General features: G+C 52.6%; 1 protein-coding gene across 1 annotated transcript in view; it reads right to left on the bottom strand.

The window, feature by feature from the left end:
* The window catches only part of KSR2 (kinase suppressor of ras 2), a 384468-nt gene that overhangs the window by 267624 nt on the left and 93512 nt on the right, over nucleotides 1-23332 (bottom strand). Inside the window, exons 2-3 of the mRNA XM_075534388.1 lie at nucleotides 18596-18736; nucleotides 11419-11569 (exon numbers count right to left, since the gene is read on the bottom strand). Of these exons, the coding sequence (XP_075390503.1) occupies nucleotides 11419-11569; nucleotides 18596-18736 (292 nt within the window). The remainder of the gene's footprint in view (nucleotides 1-11418; nucleotides 11570-18595; nucleotides 18737-23332) is intronic.

The following is a 23332-nucleotide window of genomic DNA, read 5'->3' as shown; positions in this document are numbered from 1 at the left end:
CATGCCACAGCAGAACGACAAAAGAGGGAGATGGAAGAAGGCATCCATCGTGCATCTGAACGGCCCGGCGTTGGTGAGGAACGCCGAGTGTCGGCCGGAGAGAAGGAGCATGTCTGTCCCGGGAGAGGCGCAGCCAGGATGCCCCTGCGAGGCGAGGGGGGTTGAGACTTCGCCTCATGTACTTGGGACATGTCATCGGGAGAGACCGATGCCGAGAGAAGGGCATCGAGCCTGGTGCGGTGGAGAGAGGAGGACCCGTGTCCAGATGGAGGGGCACAGTGGCTGCCGCCACGGGCTCCAACATGAGAGAGTGTGAGGAAGCGTGTCCTGCGGGACACGGAGTGGACACGAGGTGAACCCGACTCGGTGGCCTCTGGCAGTGACGGCAACGGTGACATGAACCACAGCCCGTGGAGTCAGCTGCCCCGGCCTCCAACTCCCACTTGATCCCACATGCGCTGGAGTGCCCACCATGCCCCACGGGGCATTCCACGGACAACCATTCGTTCAGAAAGAGATGTTCCCAGGTGCTTCTGGGTGGATGTGAACTGCCCGTCTCTCCGTTAGCAGTGCAGTGTGGTCACTTCCCAACATGCATGGTCCCAACAAAGGTGGGAATGAAGGGGTCTGAATAGCATCCCGCCTGCCCTGTGGGTTCCACCCCCCCCCCCCCACTTTATAAAGGCCCAGCAGCACAAGCTTGCGCAGCTCTGGGTCAAGCCCACCCAGAGGTGCCTCAGAAGAAAGGCCGGGTGATCTGCCCCCACAAAGCGGCTCCTGAAAACCCTGTGGGCGCACGGCAGTACTCGGGGGCACAGGGCACCGTGAGCGCTGGTGCGTGTCAGTCTCGCTGTCTGCCTGTTGGCAGCAGGACTAGTGGACAGGACCAGGCCAGGCCCTGGCCCACTCCCCGCAGACTCCGGCCTCTTTTCTAAAAGCAAGAACAAAGCAGGTGTGCTGTCCTTGGTGCATGGATGGGACCGACTCCGGCACTGACAGACATTAGGCAGACAGTGTGCACAGCACAGAAGGGTCCCTAGGGAGGCAGTCAACAGTCACATGGTGGAGTGACGGCGACCTGGCGCAGGAGGAGACGAAACCAAATGGGGCGGCGGGAGGGCTGGCACTGGTGCAATCTCACGGGGTAGCCGGCCCACAGCACTGGGCTCAAAGGTGAGGATGGCATGGGACCATTCTGCTGTGCACAGGTGGGGCTCTGAGTCTGAACCGACTCGATAGCACTTGAAAACCACAACATGTGTGTGCGTGTATGTATGTGTACGCATATGTGTCTACACATATGTGTGCATGGGTTTGTGTGGCTGCGTGTGTACCATGTCTCCTGGAGGGAAGGGGACCCACAAAGGCTCACAGCCCTCATGTGGTTTCTGCTCACGTGGTGACAGGCCCCGGGCCCACAGCTCCAGCTCAGTGACAGCCTTAGCATTGCCACACAGCCTCCGCCTGCACAGCGGCCCCACCCTGGCTTCCACCTGGCCCTGGGATACTCAGCTGTCGTCATCGCCATTGTCATCATCATGATGCTGTCTGGGGAGCACTAAATTTGGGGAGCAGTAGGAGGCAATGTCCTGAGACCATGTGTTGGTTGTCAGAGCTACTGACAACTAATAGGGGATCCCAGAACAGCCCTGCAATAAACACCCCAAAGTTCAGCCATGCCCAGAAGAAACCCTGGGCTCAACTGGAGACATACCCTGCCCAGAGCAGCTCCTGCCTGTGGCTGAGCCTGGGTACCCCGAGAGCAATGGCACAGACAGATGATGAAGCTTGCCCTTAATGAAGGTACCCCAAGGCCTGAGACAGCAGTGAGAAAGGCAGCGGGGCAGCTCCCCAGACTCCCCACGCAAAGCTTGCTGTCTTGCATTGTCAGGTGGTTCCACAGAAGACTGAAAACCCTTCTACCTCCGGGTCTCACTGACGTTAAAAGAGGACCACGGTTGGATTTTACCTTTCCTTGTTCTAAAGTATGTGAGTGGATGAGTGGGAGGCCATCCCAATAAACCCATTTTAGGTAAAAATAAAATATGTGAGTGGGTGGGTAGGCTGAAGTCACTTACTGTCGGGCATGGACAGTAGAGAGTTTGGCCTGCCTGAGCTGGCTGGCTGGCTGGCTGGAAGGATGGATAGATAGATAGATAGATAGATAGATAGATAGATAGATAGATAGATAGATAGATAGATAGATAGATAGATGGTATGGATAGATGATATAGATAGACAGATAGATAGATGATACCAATAGACATATAGATAGATGACATAGAAAGATGGATAGAAAAAAAGAAAGATGGATAGATAGTTGATATAGACAGATAGATTAGATAGATAGATAGATTAGATAGACAGACAGGCAGATAGATGGACAACAGAACAAAACCATGACCAGTCCCAAGTCAGCCTCACGATAGCTGCCATATTCAAGCCTATCCCTGTGGCCAACCCCCCTCAGCGAGAGCCCCCACCATCCATCCACGTCACCAAACACAATGTCCTCCTCCAGCAACCGGTCCCCCATGGATGCGTCCGACACAAGCGTGTCCACTGTGTTCCACAGCGTTCCCTGGGCTAATTTCTGGAAGTGCGAGTAGATCTCCAGGCCCTGCTTCCTAGTCTGTCTCCGTCTGGAAGCTCAGTTGAAACCTGTCCACCAGGAAGCCCGAACGGCATTTAAAATACTAGCCAGCACAGGCAGACAGACTGGCAGGTGGGTGATGGCCGAAACTCGTAAGCGAATGAAAACACTGGCCGCCTCAGTGGGGCAGCAGCTCCGTCAAGCTCAGGCAGAAGTCTCGCAGGCCAAGCCCCCTGCTGTCTGCGCCCAACAGTGGGTGGCTTCAGCCCGGCCCCCGGGACACACTGCCATCCAGAAGCAATGCCACCCCAGGGGCGACAGGCAGCAGGCCATGTGGAGGGTGAGATTTCCGGCTCCTTCCTGAAACGGAGCGAGGCCTTGCTCAGACGGGGAGGCAGCGAGCCCCGGAGGGAGGCAAAGGTGTACACACCAGGGCAGCCAGGGCAGCACAAGATGAGGGGGAAGGTTCCCCCAGACTCCTCACAGTCAGCAAGTCGCCCAGTCCGGACTCCCGTCTCAGGCTCAACACTCACCTGGGCCCTGACTATGCCACACTGGCGAGTCAGCTAGAAGAAGCCAGGGATCCCATGCCTCAGTGCCTGGTGTGCCCCAGAAACAAAAACTGATTTCAACAGAAGCACGGCTGATGGCTTCTCTTCGCTGATGCAAAGTCTACTACCAGCAGCCTCCTACCTACACAGCTGAAGCGACCGCAAAGCCGGCCCCAGAAGCCCCCGGAGGGATCACGCCGCAGCCTGGGCCCTCCTTGCCTCCCCACTAGTCTGGAGACCGGACTTCCAGGGCATCTTCTTCGCAGCTGGCTTGCTCCTCCAAAGTGATGGTGGGGCTCAGGGCCCTGCAAGTTGACAGAGATCAGGGGCAGCGAGGCCGAAGAGGGCAGGTGGAGCTCACATAGACCTTCGGTAGGGTGGGGTCCAGGGAGGTGGCTCAGAGGAAAGGCCAGGCAACCTGCTTCTGAAAGCAGCCACCAGAAACCCTGACCCACGGAGGGCCACCACAAGCCGGGGTGAATTCCACAACTGTCCGGTCCCTGCCAGAGCTGGGTCCTAGCATCCCCTCAGGACAGAGCTTGACGGACAGCAGCCTTTTCCCCATGGGGAGGCCAGAGCATGAATGACCGCTTAATCACCCAGCGCCTAACCCGCTGTGCCACCAAGGTGCCTTCTCTCCTCTGGGACTCAGGTTTTTCCTTATTTAAACACCAGGATGATCAGAGGAAGGTTGCTCCCACTTTCCGAAATAGCTATCTTCTCTGCAGCTCAGCTCAGGCGTTTGGCATCTCAGCTACGGAAAGCTTATCCTGCTCCGCCATCTGGTGGGCGAGCTGGGCACTGCACCTTCCGAGGGTGGTCTAGCGGGACGGAAACCAGGGCAAGGGTTTGAGCAAAGAGAACCTTCAGGGTCTCCAGCCCACCAACTGTCTGAGTGCCCTCTTTGTAAGCCAGGGGTCCAGGAGGTAAGGCTGAAACACAGCCTGCCACCCTGTTCCTCCGCCCTCCGTTGACCAGGAAGGCAATGTGGTTCTGGGAAACCATCAACCAGTCCGTGGCATCCACTCACCAACCTTCCCACTCGGCCAAGTATTGGGCAGACAAGGCTCAAGCCAAATGCTGAAGGAGGAGGAGGCGTGGAGATGGGGTACGTTGGGGTATGCTTCCAGGACGGGGCTGATGATGGGTTGGGGAAGTTGGTCTGTCCCTCATCCTCCGACTCAGTTTGCGGGTTCTCGGTCACTGGGGAGAGGAGCTGTCATCTGTACAGGAGGCACTGGGCTGCTGCTACCCACAAACAAGGTCAGTGGTTCAAACCCAGCTGCCGCCTCCTGGGAGCACAAAGAGGCTGCTCCCTGGAAGGCTGACAGCCTCTGGTCCTCTACGGAGAGTCGCTGGGTGGGGTGATGCGTGAAATTGCCCTGGTACTCATCCAAAGGCAAGGGTGGGGGTGCTGGGGCAGGGTGGTGAGCCTGACCGGAAGAGCCTCAGATGTAAGGCCTGGCAGCCGACTCCTGAAAAATCATCCATTGAAAACCTCATGCAGACCCACTCGGACAGCCGTGGGTGTCTACGGATGTCAATGGTTTGGCTTGAGGTTTGAGATTTTGTTTTGTTTTGTTTTGTTTCAGTGAGACAATGTCGGCGGTGGGGAGGGGGCCTCCCACTGACAGTTCTGTATACCTCTGTGGGCCTGGGCATGCCGCTTAACCTCTCTGGGTACATCCATTCTTCTAGCCCTGTTTGTCTGGTTTCCTTCCGACCAACCGCCCCCCAGGAGCAGTACAGAAACGCTGCCCCCCTGCGCCAGACCAGCACTGCCTGGATCTCCCCCCAAAGGACACCGCGTAAGGCAGACCACGGAAGAACCGATGCTTTGGAGCTAGGGTGCTGGCGGAGGAAGATGAAAGTACCATGGACTGCCAGGCCAAGCAGGTCTGTCTTGGAAGAAGTACAGCCAGGATGCTCCTTAGAGGCCGCATCTCTCGAACTCTGGTGATCAGGAGGGGCCGCCACTGGAGAGGGACATCATGCCCGGTCAAGTGCAGGGACATCGGAAAAAAGGCAGGCCCTCGGGGAGCTGGATGGACACGGCAGCCGCGTCGCTGGGATCAGACCCGAGAGCAGACGGGTGAGAGGAGGGCAGGGAACCAGGCAGTGTTTGCTTCTGGGTGCAGAGGGTCCCTGTGAGTCAGAACCACCACCTGTGCCAAATAGGCCTGGTCTGCCTCCCCCGTGGGCTTCTCCAGGGCAGTCGCTGCTGCCTGCCCTCTGCGGGGATTAGTGCTCCCCCCAAAAAAGGAGGGTCCCCTGGTCTTTAGCGTGGGCGTGTCTATCCTGTCTTCATCTGATGCTTTTTGTTTGTTTGTTTGTTTGTTTGTTTGCTTCTTCATCAATAAACTTTGTAAAGAGCCAGGCAGTAAATCCTTCAGGCTTTGGGGGGCATGCAGTCTCTGTGATGACAAGGAGCTCAGGTGGCATCCAGGTAAGTATTCGGGGGGTTAGCTGTTCAAACCCACTCCATGGGTCTGCAGGAGACCCTGGAGTCTCGCTCCCATTAGCTCCCATAAAGACTGCAGCCCAGAAACCCCTAGGGAACAGGGCTGCTGTGTCCCACAGGGCCACCCCGAGTCAGAATCGATGCCGGCAGCCCATCCGTGAGCCCAGGGAGCCCCCGGGGACCTGAACACCAGATGCCCACTACCAGGAGGGAAACTCCACCATGGGTGGCTTTGTTTGTTTATTTGTTTGTTTCCTGCAAGCTCTTTTCTTCCTCCTGTGTAAAGGACACAGCTTTGCTTATTGCCCAGAGAGAAACCCCAGACAAGGAAAGGAGAACTAATAATCTCTCTAATCCAAAAAGAACTGCTCCACAGATGCACAGGGAGTGCTTCCGGGGCTTTTCCAGAAAAGGGTATCCAGACTTAGGGCCAACGGAAGTCGGTAAAATCGGGTCACGACAGCACTGCCTTCCCCGCCTGTGTTAGTCCGGGTGGACTAGAGAAACACACTCATAGACACTCATAGGTGTCTAAGAAAGAGCTTTATATCAAAGAGCAAGCGTATACTGAGAAAACATCCCAGCCCAGTCCAGATCAAGCCCATAAGTCCGATATTAGCCTATATATCTGATACCAATCTGTAGATTAGTCATCAGACTCATGAAACACATGCAATGACAATCATAGGCCAGTGGGTGCAAAGTCTTGTGGATCCAGTGGTGGTGGAAGCATCTCAGCACTGACATGGGTCTCCACGTGGCTCTTCCAGCTCCAGGGCTCTGGCTCCATCAGCGTAGCTCCCTGTGACTTGTCAGCAGGAAGATGAAGCAGAGTGTAGCTGGCCTCCAGTGAGCTGTTTATCTCCGTGGAGCATCCCAATGAGATCATCAAGCTGCGACCTCATTGACAGGCTAGACTCCACCCCTTTCCAAGTTGACAGGAGACAGTATGACTGCCCCACCCCCCTTCCCTAAACAACAGCCTGACTGTAGGTCAGTATTGGAGGACATTGGGAAACGGGGCCCTCACTGGGTGAAAATCAGGCCATAATGAGCTGGGGGTGGAGGGTGGGGGAGCATCTCTTCATTTGGGCCAATGTGTGGACAGTGGCCTCACGTCCAAGTCTGCCCGGTGGATTTGGGAGTCACCTCATCAGCCCACAATCCCAAACCCACGGTCCTCAGGTCCATTCCGACTCACAATGGCCCCTGCCGGACAGACTAAAGCTTCCCTGTCAGCTCCAAAGCTGTGAACTCTTTATGGGGGTGGGAAGCCCCACCTTCCTCCTACACCAGCGCTTCTCAACCTGTGGGTTGTGACCCCTTTGGGGATCGAACGACCCTTTCACAGGGGTCGCCTGATTCATCACAGTAGCAAAATGACAGTGATAAAATAGCAACAAAAATAATGTTATGGTTGGGGGTCAACACACATGAGGAACTGTAAGAAAGGGCCTCGGCATGAGGAAGGTGGGTCTGAGTAGCAGGGTCACAGACCTGCAGGGTCACTGGTGGGTCTGAGCAGCCCTTCCGTTCAGCAGCCAATTGCAAAGCCCACCATTACACAAGCCATTCTTCCAGCCCATCTCTGGATGGGTTTGCTCCATTGGTTCTGGTTCCAGTTCTTAGGTGGGATCGTGGTCAGCACCCTCACTGACCGCCCTGCCTCATCTCCATTGCAGCCTCCTCTTTAGGACTCTGCCAACCACCAGCCCACTGTTTCCTACTCCAGAGCAGCCCTGACTGCGGTGACAGGATGTTCTAGAACAGCGCTGGCCGATAGGCGAGCTGCTGGTCACACAGCCTCCTGAGCCACAGACTGAAGCTTGAGCTCTGTGCATACAGACACTGATGCCACCACAGGAGTCCAGCAACCTTTGCCTGCTGCCCCGCAGTAGTGGGCAGAGACCTCTAGGGAGCTAGAAACATGTCAAGCTGCCCTGGGAGCACAGGGGACTGAGGGCTGGGCGGCTAAACCCTTACCAAGAGCCTTGTCAAGAGAAAGACGGAGCAGTCAGCTGCCATGAAGATTCGCCTCTCTGACACCCCATGGAGTGATTCCACTCTGTCCTGGCGGGTGGCCAGGAGCGGGTGGTGGTGGGTTTGAATCCGGTACATTTGTGGAGTGAATGAAAGGGCCTTTGTTTGGGGGGGTGCAAGCTTGTCCCTGGGTGGTTTCCGGCACGTGGGGCCCTGCTCTGGCTCGGGGAGGTCTCTTCCCCCTTGGCTCTCTGGGCAGTCTACAATCCAGCCAGCAAGACCAGCTCCCGCACTTTGTTCCAGCCAGAGAAAGGCTCTCTGGCGAGGGGCCTGGTGGGCACCACCCGGAGCCCAAACCAGGAGAAAGCTAGAGAGCATCCCAGACAGGCCACGGGCTGCCAGCTATCCCACCTGGTGCCCATGACCGCCTGGAGGGGGGCCTCAGATCGAGCCCCTGGAAGGAGAGAGGAGACAGAAGGTGGGCTGTCCTGCCTGGGGGAAGAAGGGGAGCTGCCAGCAGAACCAAGGGGGGCTGGGCTTGCTGGAAGAAACAAAACCTTCCTACCTCCGCCGACTAGGTCTCGTTGTGAGGTCAGCCCCGAAACGCATCTTCCTCGGTCCATTAACGCACCAGGACCGTGTTCCCACCACACCTCCGGATTTCAAACGCCTGAGTTCACCTCTCTGAAACTCCAGCCCATAGTTCCAGATAGCCAGGTGTATACACTTCCTGGCCCTCGGGCATTAAGTCTGGTTTGTTCACTAGGCTGGGATGGCCTTTGGGGGGCGGAGGGGGGTTAAGGAGAAGGGTAGGAACTGACAGAACCCTCCATTTCCCCAAAATGATTAGATGCTTCAGGAAAGAGACATTAAAACTGGAGGGGACTCGAGGATGGCTCGCTTCTTCCCTCTGGTGGTTATCGGTAGCAAGCGCATGCTCCAACACCTATCACCTGGAGAAAGTTCTAGGGATACTAGATGGATACGCTCCCTACCCCTTGGGCCTCCCTCCCTTCCTAGAGCTGGTGGTTGGATGAGCTCACGCTAAGACAGGGTTCATTCATTCATTCATCCATTCATTCATCTATTCAGCAGAGTGCGTGCCTGGTTGAAGTGTGGAAGTCGGTACAGCTGGAGCAGGAGGTGGGGGAGAAGGGAGGGCCCAGAGCATGGGCCCCGGAGGGACTGAGGCAGTTTAGTGGGCCTGGGTGAACAGTCAGAAACTTGGGCAGGCTGGAAAAGCCTCAGCCAAGACTGGACTTTGAGTGGGGCCCGAGAAGAGCAGGGTCACCCCAGGAGGTCCCTGGGGTGAGGGGACGCCGCCAAGGCAGGGGTGCACCAAGGAGGACATGCAGGGTCCCAGAGCTCGGGGTGAAGTTCAAATCCATGAGAACATCTCACTCCCCACTAAGAGGGTGCCCATCACGGTGCTGAGGGGGGTGGGGGAGGTGCTCCCAGGGAAGGCAGAGGTGGGGGGTGGGTGGAACATAAGTGTGTTTACTGGGAGACGCTTCCTGAGAGCACGTATGTTCACAACAGCAGCAACAAAATAAACACAAATTTAGTAGAAAAACCATATTCATTGAGCCCTCACTATGTATACTAAGCACCGTAGGTTAAACACTGGGCTGCTAACCGCAGAGGCAGCAGTTCAAACCCACCAGTCGCTCTGAGGAGGAAAGATGAGGCTGCCTGCTTCCAAACCCAAACCTAACTGCGGTCGAGTGGATGCCGACTCACAGCGACCCCGGAAGGCAGGGTGGGCCTGCCCCTGGGGGTGTCTGAGACGGCCGCTCTTCATGGGAGGCAACATCTTCTCTGCCTCCCATGGAGCGGCAGGTGATTTCCAGTTGCCGATTGTGTGACCAGCGGCCCGACGATGCATGGGCAACTCAGAGACGTGTCGTCTGAAACACCCCTGCGGAACAGCTCTGCCCTGCCCTGTGGGGTCACTGTGAGTCAAGATCGGTGGGGTTGGTTTTTGATCGGTCCCGAGTGCTAGATGCTGCAGTGCACACGTGTCATACAACAGCGAAACACACACGGGCACGGCCCCAACCTTCGTGCGGCTGCCAGGCTAGTGCGAGGACAGCGGCCTCTCCCACAAATTGCCCCCACGAGGGACGGGATCGAGTGGTTGGTGGCCGCAGGGTGCCGTGGAGTTGATTCAGACATGTAGCGACCCTAGACACGACGGGGGGAGCACTGTCTGGCCCGGTGCCAGCCCCTCAGTCACTCTGGGTACACCCATGGCGGCAGCCACTGCATCGATCCACCTTGTAGAGGGTCTTCCACTTCTCTGCTGCCCTCTGCTTCCTCAAGCACAGTGTCCTTCCCCACGGCCTGGTCCCTGCTCGTCGCGTGTCCAGAGAACGCGGAGGGGGGGGGGCAGGCCCCAAAATAGAGATGCCGGGGTCCGACCCGCAAAAACTGTGAGCACAGCTTCTCAGGGAAAGGTCTTGGTAGATGCCGCTGAGTTATGACCACAAGACCGGAGCATCCTGATTATTTTTTTTTTGGGGGGGGGGGGGGTGCTGAAGCCAATGGTAAGCATCCCTACAGGAAAAAGATGACAGCGGAGTGGGGGGGGGGAGGCACGCAGCGAGGAGGCCGCGTGCTCTCAGAGGCAGAGACAGAGGGGCACATCGGCACAGCAGAGAGCGCTGAGGTTGGCGGGCTACTGCCTGAAGCCAGGCAAGGCTTGGAACTGGTTCATCCTCAGAGCCTGTGTTAGTTTGGGTGGACTAGAGAAACAAATTCATAGCCACTCATAGGTGTCTAAGAAAGAGCTTTCTATCAAAGAGCAATTGTACATTAAGAAAGCAGCCCAGCCCCGTCCAGATCAAGTCTATAAGTCTGATATTAGCCCACATGTCCAGTACCAGTTTATAGACTCCTCTGCAGACTCACAGAGCACATGCAATGACCCAGAATGCAGGAAGATCACAGGCCAGTGGGTGGAAAGTCTTGTGCATCCAGTGGTGGTGGAAGCATCTCAGTGCTGGCAGGGTCTCCATGTGGCTCCTCCAGCTCCAGGGCTCTGGGTTTCATCAGCCTAGCTCCATGTGGCTTGTCAGCAGGAATGTCTTGCAGGGAGTGAGTAAGCTATTTTATCTCCATCGAGACTCCAAATAAAGTCATCAAGCTGTGACCTGGTTGACGGCTAAACTCTACTCCTTCACTCTTAATAGTCTCAAGTGGACAACAGATTACATCACTACGACAAAGCCCCAAAACCAGCCCTGCTGACCCTTGGTTCTAACTTGCCTGCCTCTGCTGGGGCCTTGCGAAAGCACACTTCTGAGTGAATAGCCACCCAGTGTATGGGACTTGGTGATAAGCACCCAGGAAATGAGGAACTCAGAAAAGGCTCACATGCAAACGCAGAGTGGACTCCCCTATCGGTGCTGCGCAGTGGTGGCCATGGAGCACTGAGCTGCCCGGCACACCGCCACTAGGATTCCCAACCCTAGCAGGGTCACTCAAGCTGATCGGTTTCAGTCCGTGGAGCATCCACACAAGACAGATTAGGAAGAAAGGCCTGGCAACTTTTTTTATTTTAATCAGCCAATAGAACACCCCAGGGGCCATATGAATATTGTTCAGTGAAGGGACCTGGACCACCGGCTCACATCCTTGAGATGGTGGCGGAGCAAGCCACGCACCACCGAGTCCCCAGGCACCAAACGCCCTGCCCCCTCTGACACCCGGGGCTGCCCGGACCACTGAATGCCAGGCTCAGCTGCACGTCCCATCGAGTCATCCAGCCAGGTGTGCGGAGGAACCAGAGATGGCTGTGTGGGGGCCGCGTGCCTGCCACCAGGGCGGCTCACCTGATGTGTGCACGGTCCTGAGGCAGGAGAGGGAGGCGTTGAGGCGGGCGCACTCCTCCTGGTTGGCCCCGTACTTCTCCACGGTCTCACACACCTGCTCCTCCGTCATGTCCAGCAGCTCCTCCAGACTCAGCTGGCCAGGGCGGATCTCCTGCAGGAGGGAGGAGGAGGGTCAGTCAGGCCAAGAGGGCCTCTCTGCTGCCTTCTGCGGACCCCGGGTGGATAGTCTCTGTGTAAGGCTGCTTTGCACAGTGGTCAGGGGGGCATTGGGGGGGGGCTGTTGTGTCAGGTCTTGGGCCCTGTGATGAATTCCAGTTTTGTCCCTCCTTGGCTGGATGGCCTCAGTCAAGCCACGTTATCTCCCTGAACTTCGCCCTGACCATAGGGATGTTGCCTTCACCTGACACTCGGCCACTCTGTCTATGTCCAGGTAGAGCTGTGTCCCCATTGGGGTGTTCAACGGCTGCTTTAAGCTTTAAGGAGACCGCCGGACCTTTCTTCCGAAGCACCTCTGGGTTGGCTCACAACTGCCAACCTTGTGGCTGGCAGGGATCGTACCTCCTATGGTGGCACCTAGGCTTGGGATGGTGAGGTCAGCATGCCAGGACAAGGCCCCCACCACTGTCCATCACTGAGTGGCCCCTGGCTGCCTTCGCTTGTCCACCCACAATCTCTGGACGACAGTGACCAGCCCACTGCCTAAGCGGGAACTCAGAGCACTGGCCGGGCGCACCTCTCAGGCCTCCTCTCTGCTCCCCTGTCCTCTGGCCCCTCGCCCAGAAACCTTCAGGGCAAAGGCTTGGAACTCTGTGGCGGGGCTCGGGGTTGGCAAGGAAACTGGATCTGTGTTTGAGCCCTGGGGTCCAGGTGAGGCTGCAGGCAGGGTGGTGTGAGAAGGGACAAAGGGACACCTGAGGGCCTGCGCTGAGACAGGAAGGTTCCCTTCCCTCCCATCCCTCCCCTTTCCCAAAACACCATCTGCTCGGTTATGGCAATATGGATCACAGCTACAGATCACCATCAAGCCTGTTTAGGCTTCTGGAGATGGCTCTCTAGCTGTGTGCCAGAGCCACTTGACAGTCTCCAGAGTTTTGTTTTCAGTAAGTATGATTGTAACTATGTAACAGCAGCAGCTACTCTAGGGCAAGACAGAAGACCTCTGCCCTCGTGTGGCCAGGTCTATGCATTGCAACAAAATACAAAACGCAACAAACACACCTCTGCCCTCATGTGGTCAGGTCTATGCATTGCAACAAAATACAAAGCGCAACACACATGGAGCAACAAAACACAAAGCACAACACACACGGAGCAACGCAAAAATATCACACATACACACACACACACACACACACGGAGCAACACAAAAATATTACCCAAAAAGGGAAGAAGGCCAGTCAGTGGCTCAGAGGCAGAGCAAGTCACCAAGTCCCTGGGACAGTGTCTCAAAGGAGAGGCCGCTGCAGATAAATAAGCCTCACTCTTAGAAAGGGGGGCGTCGGGGCTCTGAAGGGGCAGGAGGCCTCACGTTTAGGGAGGGGGGATTCTAAACACAAAAGCACTCTCCTCTTTGCTGCAGACACATTTGTGCATTTTAATCCTATGATTTCCCGGATGGAAATATAGAAGAGATTCACATTTCAGCAAGGGTTGTTAATAGGTGTGGGGGGAGGGCAGCGTGGGTGGTGTAGTGGTTATGAGGTGGGCTATAGTCCACCAGGGCAGCAGTTCCAGACCACCAGCAGCTCCTCCGGAGAAAGACCGAGCTTTCTACTCCCAATAAAGAGTTTAAGAGGCTCGGAAACTCACAGGGGCAGTTCTACCCTGTCCTATAGGGTCGCTGTGAGTTGGCATCAACTCGATGGCAGTGAGTTTAGTTTGGCTGGTTGAGTGTATATGTGTGTGTTATGTGCATATACCACGCACATATGTGCATATGTGTGTGTGTGTATCCACACATTCACCTGATGCGGCTACAGAAAGTTTGTGGGTAAAGCACATTCACTTTTCATTCAATTTTCCACAAACTTTTTGAAGCCCCTGTGTATATATACATATGTAAACACACAAGGGCATGTTCGAAAGTCTTGCTACAAGGTTCCAGTTCACATGTACAAGGGCGTGTTCAACACAACACGTGTTTAAACAAGTCTGCAATCCGACCCAGGCAGGACTGCAGACAGTCCCCTCCTGGACACACTTGACTTAGTCTTATTACACGAGGGGGCTTAGAATAGAGGGGCAATCAAAACCGTGTCTTCCAAGGGGGATCTTCTGGGTCAGTTAAATCCAAGGCAGATGAGTCAGCTCAGAAGGTAGATGTGGCTTTGGGTTTGTTTTTGGTTTTGTTTTTTTTAAGGAGGGAAGTTGTGGTCGTTACATAATCTGGAGTCAATTCAGAACTTGAGAGGATTAAGAGTGAAGGTATGGAGTCTAGTCTCTCAATCGGGTCAGAGCCAGTGAGGCCTCTATGTGGGCATGGCCTGCCCCTGAGGATTCTGGGAACTCCTGTGTTTCCTTCTTGGAGGTGGGAGACACTTCTCTCTCTCTGATCACTCCCTGAGAGACGCTGTACTAGCAAGACTCATGGCGCTATGACCTGGGAGCTGTAGACGCCACATGGAATTATCCTGATGCAATCAGACCTCTGGAGCCAGAGAAGCCACGTGGAGACCCCTGCCAGTGGTGAGATGCTTCCACCACCACTGGATCCATTAGACTTCCAACCCACTGGTCTGTGATCATCCTGTATTCAGTATCACTGCATGTGTTGCGTGCATCCGAAGAGGACTTTCTAGCTTGGTATCAGACATATGGGTTAATTTCAGACTTGTGGACTTGATCTGGACTGGGCTGGGATGTTTTCTCGATATTCAATTGCTCTTGTATATGATCCTCTTTCTTATTCATGTATGCGTCTCCATGAATTTGTTTCTCTAGTCTACCCAGACTCACACAGAAGTGTTGCGAAGGAGTCGTCTTGATAGATGTCCGTAAAGGACACAGGATGACCACCAGGACTTATTAAGAAATTTTAAAGGAAATTGCACCTAGAGATGTTTCCCATCACAACCCCATGCCTGTTCGTCCAACAGGAGCAAGGGATGTCCCACGTGAAATTCCTTGGAAAACCTTACATCAACGACCTCTACAGCCCTGATGCTGCCCCGTCAGACTTTTTTGTTCCCCAAACTCAAAGGTTATTGAAAGGGACCACGGTCTGGGTCCCTGGAGGCTGCCACTGTAACATGGCATACAGTGGAGTGTGTGGGGTTCTTCAGAGAAGGGCTAGAAAGATGGAAACCCGGCCTCCAGCAGTGTAGGGATCTATTGACGGTACACTGGGGGATTGCAATGGATGAGTGGACGCAAAATGAGTAGCCACTGTCAAGTGAAAAACTGATGATTCGCTCTGTCAACCTTCACCTAACTCACCAACCGAAGTATGGGCTTTGTTTTCATTGTTTGAAGAAGTCTATAGGGCCGGGTGGAGGATACGTCAAGAACAATAGATTCACATGTTAGTGTTTTGCTTAATAAAGGTTGCTATGACATAGGTACATATGTACTTGACACAATGGATGGATGGATGGATGGATGGATGGATGGATGGATGGATGGATGGATGGATGGACGGACGGACGGACAGACTGTGATGAGAGCTGTACGAGCCTAAATTGGATACCCTAAAATTGGGATAAAGGCATGAAGTGGTTGGCTTACATTTTCATAGGTGGGGGAACATATTCACAGGATTAGAGGATTAAGGTGTAGATGTTACTTAATTGCAATTGTGAAGCTAAAGAATTATGGACACGTGCCAAGTTGGCAAGGGGTGGACTGAGGTAGTCTATTGTGCCAACCTGGCCGATAATCACATGTGGGGTTAATTGAAGGATGGAGAGATAAATGGATCCGTGAACCTCGCGTTTCTAGTTCTCAGGTCTCTTGTTTTCTAATGGTTGGACCAGGGTCCAGTTGCCTTAGCCAGTTCCCTGCTTCAGCTGGCAAGGCTCACTTCCTGCAAGACATCCCAAGTCACATGGACCTATCCTGATGCAGCCCTGGATGCTGGAGCACCCGTGTGGAGACCCCCGTCAGTGCTGAGATGTTTACACGTTCACTGATTCAGCTTTCTTCCTGAAGTCGGTGTCATAGTTTGTGTTTTGTGAGATGAAGGAGACCTTGTGAATTGGTGTCCGACATATGAGTTAATGTTGGACTTGTGGGCTTGGGCAGCACTGGGTTGGAATGTTTTCTTGATGTGCATTTAACCTTTATATAAAACTCTCTCTTGGGAAAAAAGAGGACTTGATACAAAGGGCTTAAGTGGAGAGCAAATGCTTTGAAAATGATGAGGGCAAAGAATGTACAGATGTGCTTTATACAATTAATGGATGTATGGATTGTGATAAGAGTTGTATGAGCTCCTAATAAAATGTTTTAACAAAATAAAAATAAAACTCTATCTTAGACATGAGTTTCTGTGGTGTTTGTTTCTCTAAAGTACCCAGACTAACACAGAGCCCCCAATAAAATGATTTTTAAAGTAATTAATTAATTAGTTTTTAAAGTTTGCTGTGATTTGGGAGCAATACCTTTTGATAACTGTCGATGTAGATGATATAGACATAGAGATGAAGCAGAGAAACAAACTTCACAAAGTTAATGGAAAAACCCCATTGTCTTTGAATTCCATTTTTCCACCCAGGAACTTTTTTTGATAATACAAGTAATGATCCTAATGACATCAAAACTGGAGGAAGCCTTTTATAAGCCTGGGTCCAAAAATCAGATGAACTTGCGTTTGATAAAATAATGTTAAAGGTCGCACCATTTGATACAACAATGTTAACGGGTGTCCCAAGCAGTGCTTTCGGTGCGTCTCATGGATTTTCTATTCATGTCACAAAGAACACCTCAAGTACGGACTTTCATTACCAACATGTTCCAGACCAGGAAACAAACTCAGGGAGCATGGACCACAGCAAGTGGTGGGGCCAGCGACTGAATCCAGGCGTCCTGCTTAGGGACCTTCCCCCAACAACATTCCCTCGTGGGAAGGGATGGGCAGCCCACCTCCGTCCCACTCCTGGGCTGGTGGCCGAGATGCTCACAGACCAAAGTCCGAGCCCAAACCCTGTGCCACCAGGCCAGTGATGGAAAGGAGCACTGGCAGGACACAGGGGCAGCAGGCCCGTCCACTGCTTCCTGCCTAAGAGGATTTCAGTTCCATGTGCTTAGCAATTCTGGTTTTTCCAGAGAAGCCTGAGGTCTTGAATTTCATGAAAATTCTTGCCATTTTTAAAGATTAGATATTATATATATATATAATCCATATATATTTTATATATATGGATACCACACCAGTCAAATTAAATTAAAAAATTAACTGTCAGCCGGCAGCTCCGCTCCCATCGGAGGGCCACCAGGCCCCCACTGTAGTCTAGAAGGGCTGTGTCTGTGGGTTTGCGGCCCAGTTCCTCCAGAGAGATACCACGCCCCACCACGTCTATACGGGCCCTTCCCCCAAGCCCCGCTTTCACCTGGCTGGCCTTCCTGGGGAGGACCCAGGGTGGAGGAACCCCACACCATCTGACATGCACATGCAAGGTTGGGAACAGAGGGATGTGGGAGGGGGGCTCTCTAGCCTAGGACTGTTAAGGTGAGATCATGCTGGGGTGGGGTGGAGGGATAATTTGCAGGCAGAAGGTGGGCGAGCATCTTCCAGAACTCTTCGATCAGGGAGTGGGTGCAGACTCCCTGAGAAAGAGTGCTCAGGTCACCTTTCACCTTCAGACCTGAGACCAAAGCGACCATGCAGTCTGTGGGTGGAGAACGTAGCCCTGACCTGTGCGGCGCTCTCTGAGAGAGAGCAAACCGGGGGCAACATTTGAAAAGCCGGAGGGGCGGCCCAGGGACGGCAGTGGGTTTGCGACCACCGTGGTGTGACACGGTGGGCAGTGACAGTGAGAAGGCCAGCAGGACCCAGACGATGGGAACACGTCACCAAATGAGGACTCACGGAAGCATTGGGATGGTGCGTCTGTGGCTGGATGTACTGCTGTCGCCGGGGGCCAGGGAATTGACCCCCAACTCACAGCGATAGAGTCCAACTGCCCTCCCGGGCTTCTGAGACTGATGTCGACAGAAGAAAAGGGTCAAGTCTTACTCTCAGCATGTGATCGAGCCCTGAACTCTGCATCTCCCAAGGGCTCCAGACGGATTTCACCACGAACATTTTTTCCTTTGTTTTAAGTTGTGTGAGCCGTGGGCTTGCTGATTAGCAAGGGCTTGTCCTGGTCTCTGGAAAAGGGAGACCCAGGGCCCCAGCAGGCAAGGAAATAGCCCTGCCCTTGATTCTATGATGGTCCCTGGGGTGCGAGGCCGACATTGCGCTCAGGAGTAGTTGAAAGACTGGCAAACCAGTCCCTATCACAGTTCTCCGCAGCGACTGCCGGAATATGAGGCTGGCAAGTACTGAAAGCTAAGTAGGCACCAGGAGCCCTGGTGGTGCTGTGGGTTACGCATTGGGCTGCTAGTGGCAAGGTCTGTGGTTCAAACCCACCAGCCTCTTGGAGGGAGAAAGACGAGGCTTTCCACTAAGATGGAGATTCAGCATCTGGGAAACCCTGTGGAGCAGTTCAACTCTGTCCCGTAGGGTCTCGGTGAGTCTGAATGGACTCATTGGCAGTGGGTAGTTCGCTGCCAGCCCAAGAGCTCGGTGGCTGGGATGTGCCATTTGTTTGTTCACATTATTTAAGAAGTGGGGGAGGTCACTAAACCCGTTTAATAGATGGCAAAACGAAAATCCTACACCTGACCTATCCAAGAGGTAGCCCCTGCCTCATGAATTATTCATTCATTCGTTATCTTAGGGATGGTATTGTGTGTTAAAATGTGCTCATTAACTGTATTAATTAAAAATTCAGATCCTTGGTCACCCACACTCACCACAGGCCAGTGCCCAATGGGCCCTGCACTAGCCAGCACCCTGGTCCAGTCACTCATAACCAGCTGGGCTAGAAGGAGTGCTGATGGGCCCTAGAAACACGTGCTAACTGCCTAGCATTAGGGAGCCGAGTGGCTTCATCCCATCCGTGTTTGCTGAGGGCCTACTATGTGCCTGGGACTGTGCCAGGGGTGGGGTGGGGGGTAGGGGGTTATCCGGCATCACCTCCAGGACTTCCTGGCGCACGTCGACGATGCGGAACCAGTGCCGGAGCTGGGGGAAGCCCTCCAGCTCGGCGGTGCGCTCCTGCTGGGCCACTTTCTTCTTGCAGGACAGCTGCCGGCTGAAGTACTTCACCAGCTTGCTCTGTGGAGACAGAGAGCAGGATAAGGGACATCTCAGACACACTGCCGCCACCACCGGGGTCCAGAGGCGAGCATCTCCCCCACCCCCACCCAAAGACCGACCAACACTGAGTTAAAAGAATGCGGTTCAACTCCACTGAACTCCAGGTCTCCACGCAGTGCTGGTGAAGACAGGGACAAACAGGTTCACCGCTGCTGGGGGGACCCCATCTGCTAGTATCACTTCAGTGGAGGGATCTTGGGCCCAATCTACATTTCCAGCACCTGTCTATCGGGTTTGTTATCCCACAGGGCTGTGCATGGTGATGGGATGCTGGAATCTCTGCCACCAGTATTTCAAATACTAGCAGTCACACCAAGCAGACACAGTGCAGCAAAGCTTCCAGACTAAGACAAAGAAGAAAATCCTAATGAGTTCTACTTCCAAAATGATCCTGTGACAACCCTGTGGATCACAAGAGAACACCGTCTAATCCACTGCGGGCAGATGAGTCCCCAAGCGTGGAAGCCACTCATGGGACAGTGGAGCCCAGGCATCCCAGATGGCGCACGAGGCAACTCTCCTGCCCAGACTGTGTGCCGCAAAGACCCAACAACACAAGTCAGCTTCAAAGGGTAAAGAACGAGATGAAATGACAATCAGAGGGAGAGACTGAACAAGGGCAGGGAGCACAGACCCGATGCTAAGCAGTGCTTTCCCAACCAGCCAGCCTGGCGCGGGGTCACTTAGAAAGATGGCTAGTCGTATCACAATCTCGGGCTGGACGAGTCACTGGCTCCGCCTACCCAGGCCTGCATCAGCACCCACCTGAGTGACTGGTGACCAGAGAAGTCTGAGTTCCTCCCTCTCCTCACACAACCTCTTGCTGACCACCCCATGCCCTGGGCATGTCAGTCCAACCCTGGTGAACAGCGACACTGCTGATTTTCTTTTTCTTTTTTCTTGGTTTTCACTTTCCCCACCCCTTGCATTTTATTTTCCTCTTCTTTTTCAATGACCCACCCGAGAGCAAGCACTTGTCTCCATCCAGCCACAGTCAGTCGGGCTCACTCCCTCGGAGGAAGTGCCAAGCCCCCACTGCAGCTGTTTGGCCACCAGCACCTGCACCAGGACTGAAAATAAACCAGCCCACCCAAATCCAACAAGCACACAAAAACTCAAAGCCATCCAGTCAATGCTGACTTGTTGTGACAGGAGAGAGGACAGGATAGAACTGACTATAGGACAGGATAGAACTTTCTGAAACTGTAACTCTGTACAGCAAAAAAAAAAAAAAAAAGCCTAGTAACTTTCTGAAACTGTAACTCTGTACAGCAATAGAAAGTCCAGTGACTTTCTGAAATTGTAACTCTTAAAGCAGTAGAAAGCCTCTTCTTTCTCCTGAGTAGCTTGCTGGTGGTTTTGAACTGCTGACCTTGCGGTTCGACAGAGCAACACATAAATACTATGACACCAGGGATCCTTTCACCAAAATAGGGTGGTAGAAAATCATAAAGATTCAGTAAACACTAAAACACCAGCAACAAAGAAAATGATAAGAAAACCCATACGCAAAATGAATTCAGCGCAGAAATCATCAGCAGCACAAACATACAACTAGCAAAAAGACAGACGTAAATTCCTACCTATTGATAATTACGCTGAAAATAAATGTAAAAAAAAAAGAAATGTAAAATTAAAAGCCCCAGCTAAGAACCAGAGAGTAGCAGAACATATAAGAAAATACGGCCAATCGATAGACTGTCTACAGGAACACATTGTAGCCACAAAGGCAAAAGACTAAAAATTAAGGAGAGAAAATGGCAAGCAAGCAAACGGCAACCCAAAGAGGAAGGAGAGTGGCAATATCAACTCCTGATAAAATGGACATGAAGGCAAGCCCAGCAAGGGCATCACAGAATGATGAGAGGGTCGATCCAACAAGGGGACAGAGGACACAACCCTAATAAGAACACACTCAATGACAGCCCCGATATATATACGTGACATTCTAATATAACTGAAATTCAAATGGACGATGCCACAGTAATAGTAGGAGACGGCCGTACACCCCATTCAACAAAGGGCAGAACCAGAGAGACGCTCAACACAGACATGTGAAAATAAAAACAGACCACAAACTAGACCTCCGAACACGCTGCCCATCAACGGTACCATTGACTTTCTGTTCCTGTTCGCATGGAACAGTCTCTATAAGAATGTGTGTTAACCTACAAAGCTAGCTACACTAAATTTAAAAACAGTGAAATCATACAGATCATCTGCTAAGATCCCTATGCTATAAAATTAGAAATCAAATAGAAGATCAATGTACATGGAAATTTAATAACATTCTGCTTTGAAAACTAGCGGGTAGTAAAGGAAAAAAATATTAATTAGTAAAATCCAGGTGAGAAGCTCCAATTAGGAACTGAACACATAACATATTACATATCACCCAGGGTTCACAGAAACCCAATGGGGGGTTTCTGAGGCTGTACATCTTAATAAGAGCAATCAGCCTCATCTTTCACCAGTGGAGTGGCTGGTGGATTTGAACTACTGACCTTGTGGTTAGCATTTCAATGCTCACCGGACAGCACCCTCAGGGATCCTTTTTTAAAAACCGCAGAAGGCACTGTACTGTGTGTTGAATGTATATTTGTAGATGTGGATATGGTACGTTTGTAAATACACAGAAAACTGCCCGCAGAATGCACATCAAACTGTAATTGAAAGGAAGATATAAAACAGAAGGGAATGCCACCCAGTCCAGCACCATCCTCACAATTGTTCCTATGTTTGGGTCCTCAATCCATCTTGTCGGGAGTGATGTCCTTCCCCAGGGACTGGTCTCTCTTGATCGCATGTTCAAAGTACACGGGACAAAGTCTTCTCAGCCTTGCCTCCAAGGAGCATTCCGACCGTACTTCTCCCAAGACAGATGTGTTTGTTCTTTTGACAGTCCATGGTACTTTCAATAGTCTTTACCAACGCCTATGTTCAAATGCATCTAGCTACTAGGATCAGATACTAGACACCAGTATTAGAAAAGTAATCTTTTAAAAATCAAAGTGAACCCAAAGCCCATCTTTAGCCAATTGGACGTCTCCTCACAGAAGGGTCACAAGGAAGGGACCAGCCAGCCAGGGTACAGTATAGCACTGCGGAAAACACACAACCTTCCTCTAGTTCTTTAATGCTTCCTCTCCCCCCCCCACCACCACCACCACTACCACCAACATGACTCCCGTTCTACCTTACAAATCTGGCTAGATCAGAGCATGGACACTGGTACAGATAAGAGCTCTCAACACCCAGAATCCAGGACAGATATACCCCTCAGTAACAATACCATGAGGGTAGGGAGAAGGTGGAGGGGAGAAGGGGGAGAAAGGAGGAACTGATCGCAATGATCGATGTACAACACCCTCCCCCGGCCCTGCCAAGGGGACGAACAACAGAAACGTGGGTGAAGGGAGACAGTGGACGGTATAAAAAATGAAAATAAAAACAATATATAAATTATCAAGGGTTCATGAGGGTGGAAGGGTGGGAGGGCTGGGGAGGGAGGGGGGAAAGGGGTTGATACCAAGGGCTCAAGTAGAAAGAAAATGTTTTGGAAATGATGATGGCAACATACATACAACTATGCTTGACACAACTGATGCATGAATTGCTATGTGAGCTGTAGGAGCCCTCAATGGTGGAATGCAAAATGTTTTCTCCCAGTTTCCTGTATTGCATGCCTGACCTAGGAAGCTGCTTGCTAGCCCATGGGAGGTCAGCTGCTTAGAGATTTTCTCCCTTAGGGCATCAGCCATCTAGAGCAATCAGACCCTATTGACTGTCCCACCACAGGTGGGGCCCACACCCTGCTGATAAGGATAGTGGATTGTTTCCCTAAAGGAGGGCCCAGAGACAAGGTCAAGCCAACTCCAGGAGGACCAACGTTGGGCTGCCATCTTGAACCTAGGATCCGCCCATCTTGTCACATGTGTACCCCTAGCCCTCCCCTTCATATTGCGTGTACACCCCTAACTCATCCCTTCCTGTCGCTTGTATGCCTATTGACCATCCCCTTCCTGTTACATATGTGGTTAGCTGTAATCACGGGGGGGGGGGGGGGGGGGGGCGTTATATGCCCCCTAAGTATACATAAGCCTTGGTTAGAAATATATTCTCTCTGTGTGTGGACCTGGCTACTGAGATCATGGCCGCCCTGAGGTGAGCATGCTACCATGAAATGAGTCTGACTCCTTTATTTCACTCCCTCTCCTATCTTCTCTGACTTTACTATGATTTTATATATTATAGTCGCACAATTGCGCCTACAGACCCTGCGGTTGTTAGAAGCTGGTTTACTCTAACACCCAATAAAGTAGTTTATTTTTTTTTTAATGTTTAATTAAAATTAAAGTGACTGGCTGGAATTTACCTTCCTTCTGAAATGTTCAGAACGGAGAATCAAGACCAGCCCCGAATTGTTAAAGACGATACAGACATGACCCCCTGGATCCAGCAATTACACCACACTGGATCTGGATCCCAGCAGGCTTCGGGCAAAGACAATCCGCTCCGGGTTATAACTCTGCTCACCACGTGGAAAGGAAACTC

This window comes from Tenrec ecaudatus, chromosome 16 (assembly GCF_050624435.1).
Source record: "Tenrec ecaudatus isolate mTenEca1 chromosome 16, mTenEca1.hap1, whole genome shotgun sequence".
Classification (NCBI taxonomy): domain Eukaryota; kingdom Metazoa; phylum Chordata; class Mammalia; order Afrosoricida; family Tenrecidae; genus Tenrec; species Tenrec ecaudatus.
The sequence above is the reverse complement of the archived record's forward strand: the minus strand, read 5'-3'. Positions and strand labels throughout refer to the sequence as shown.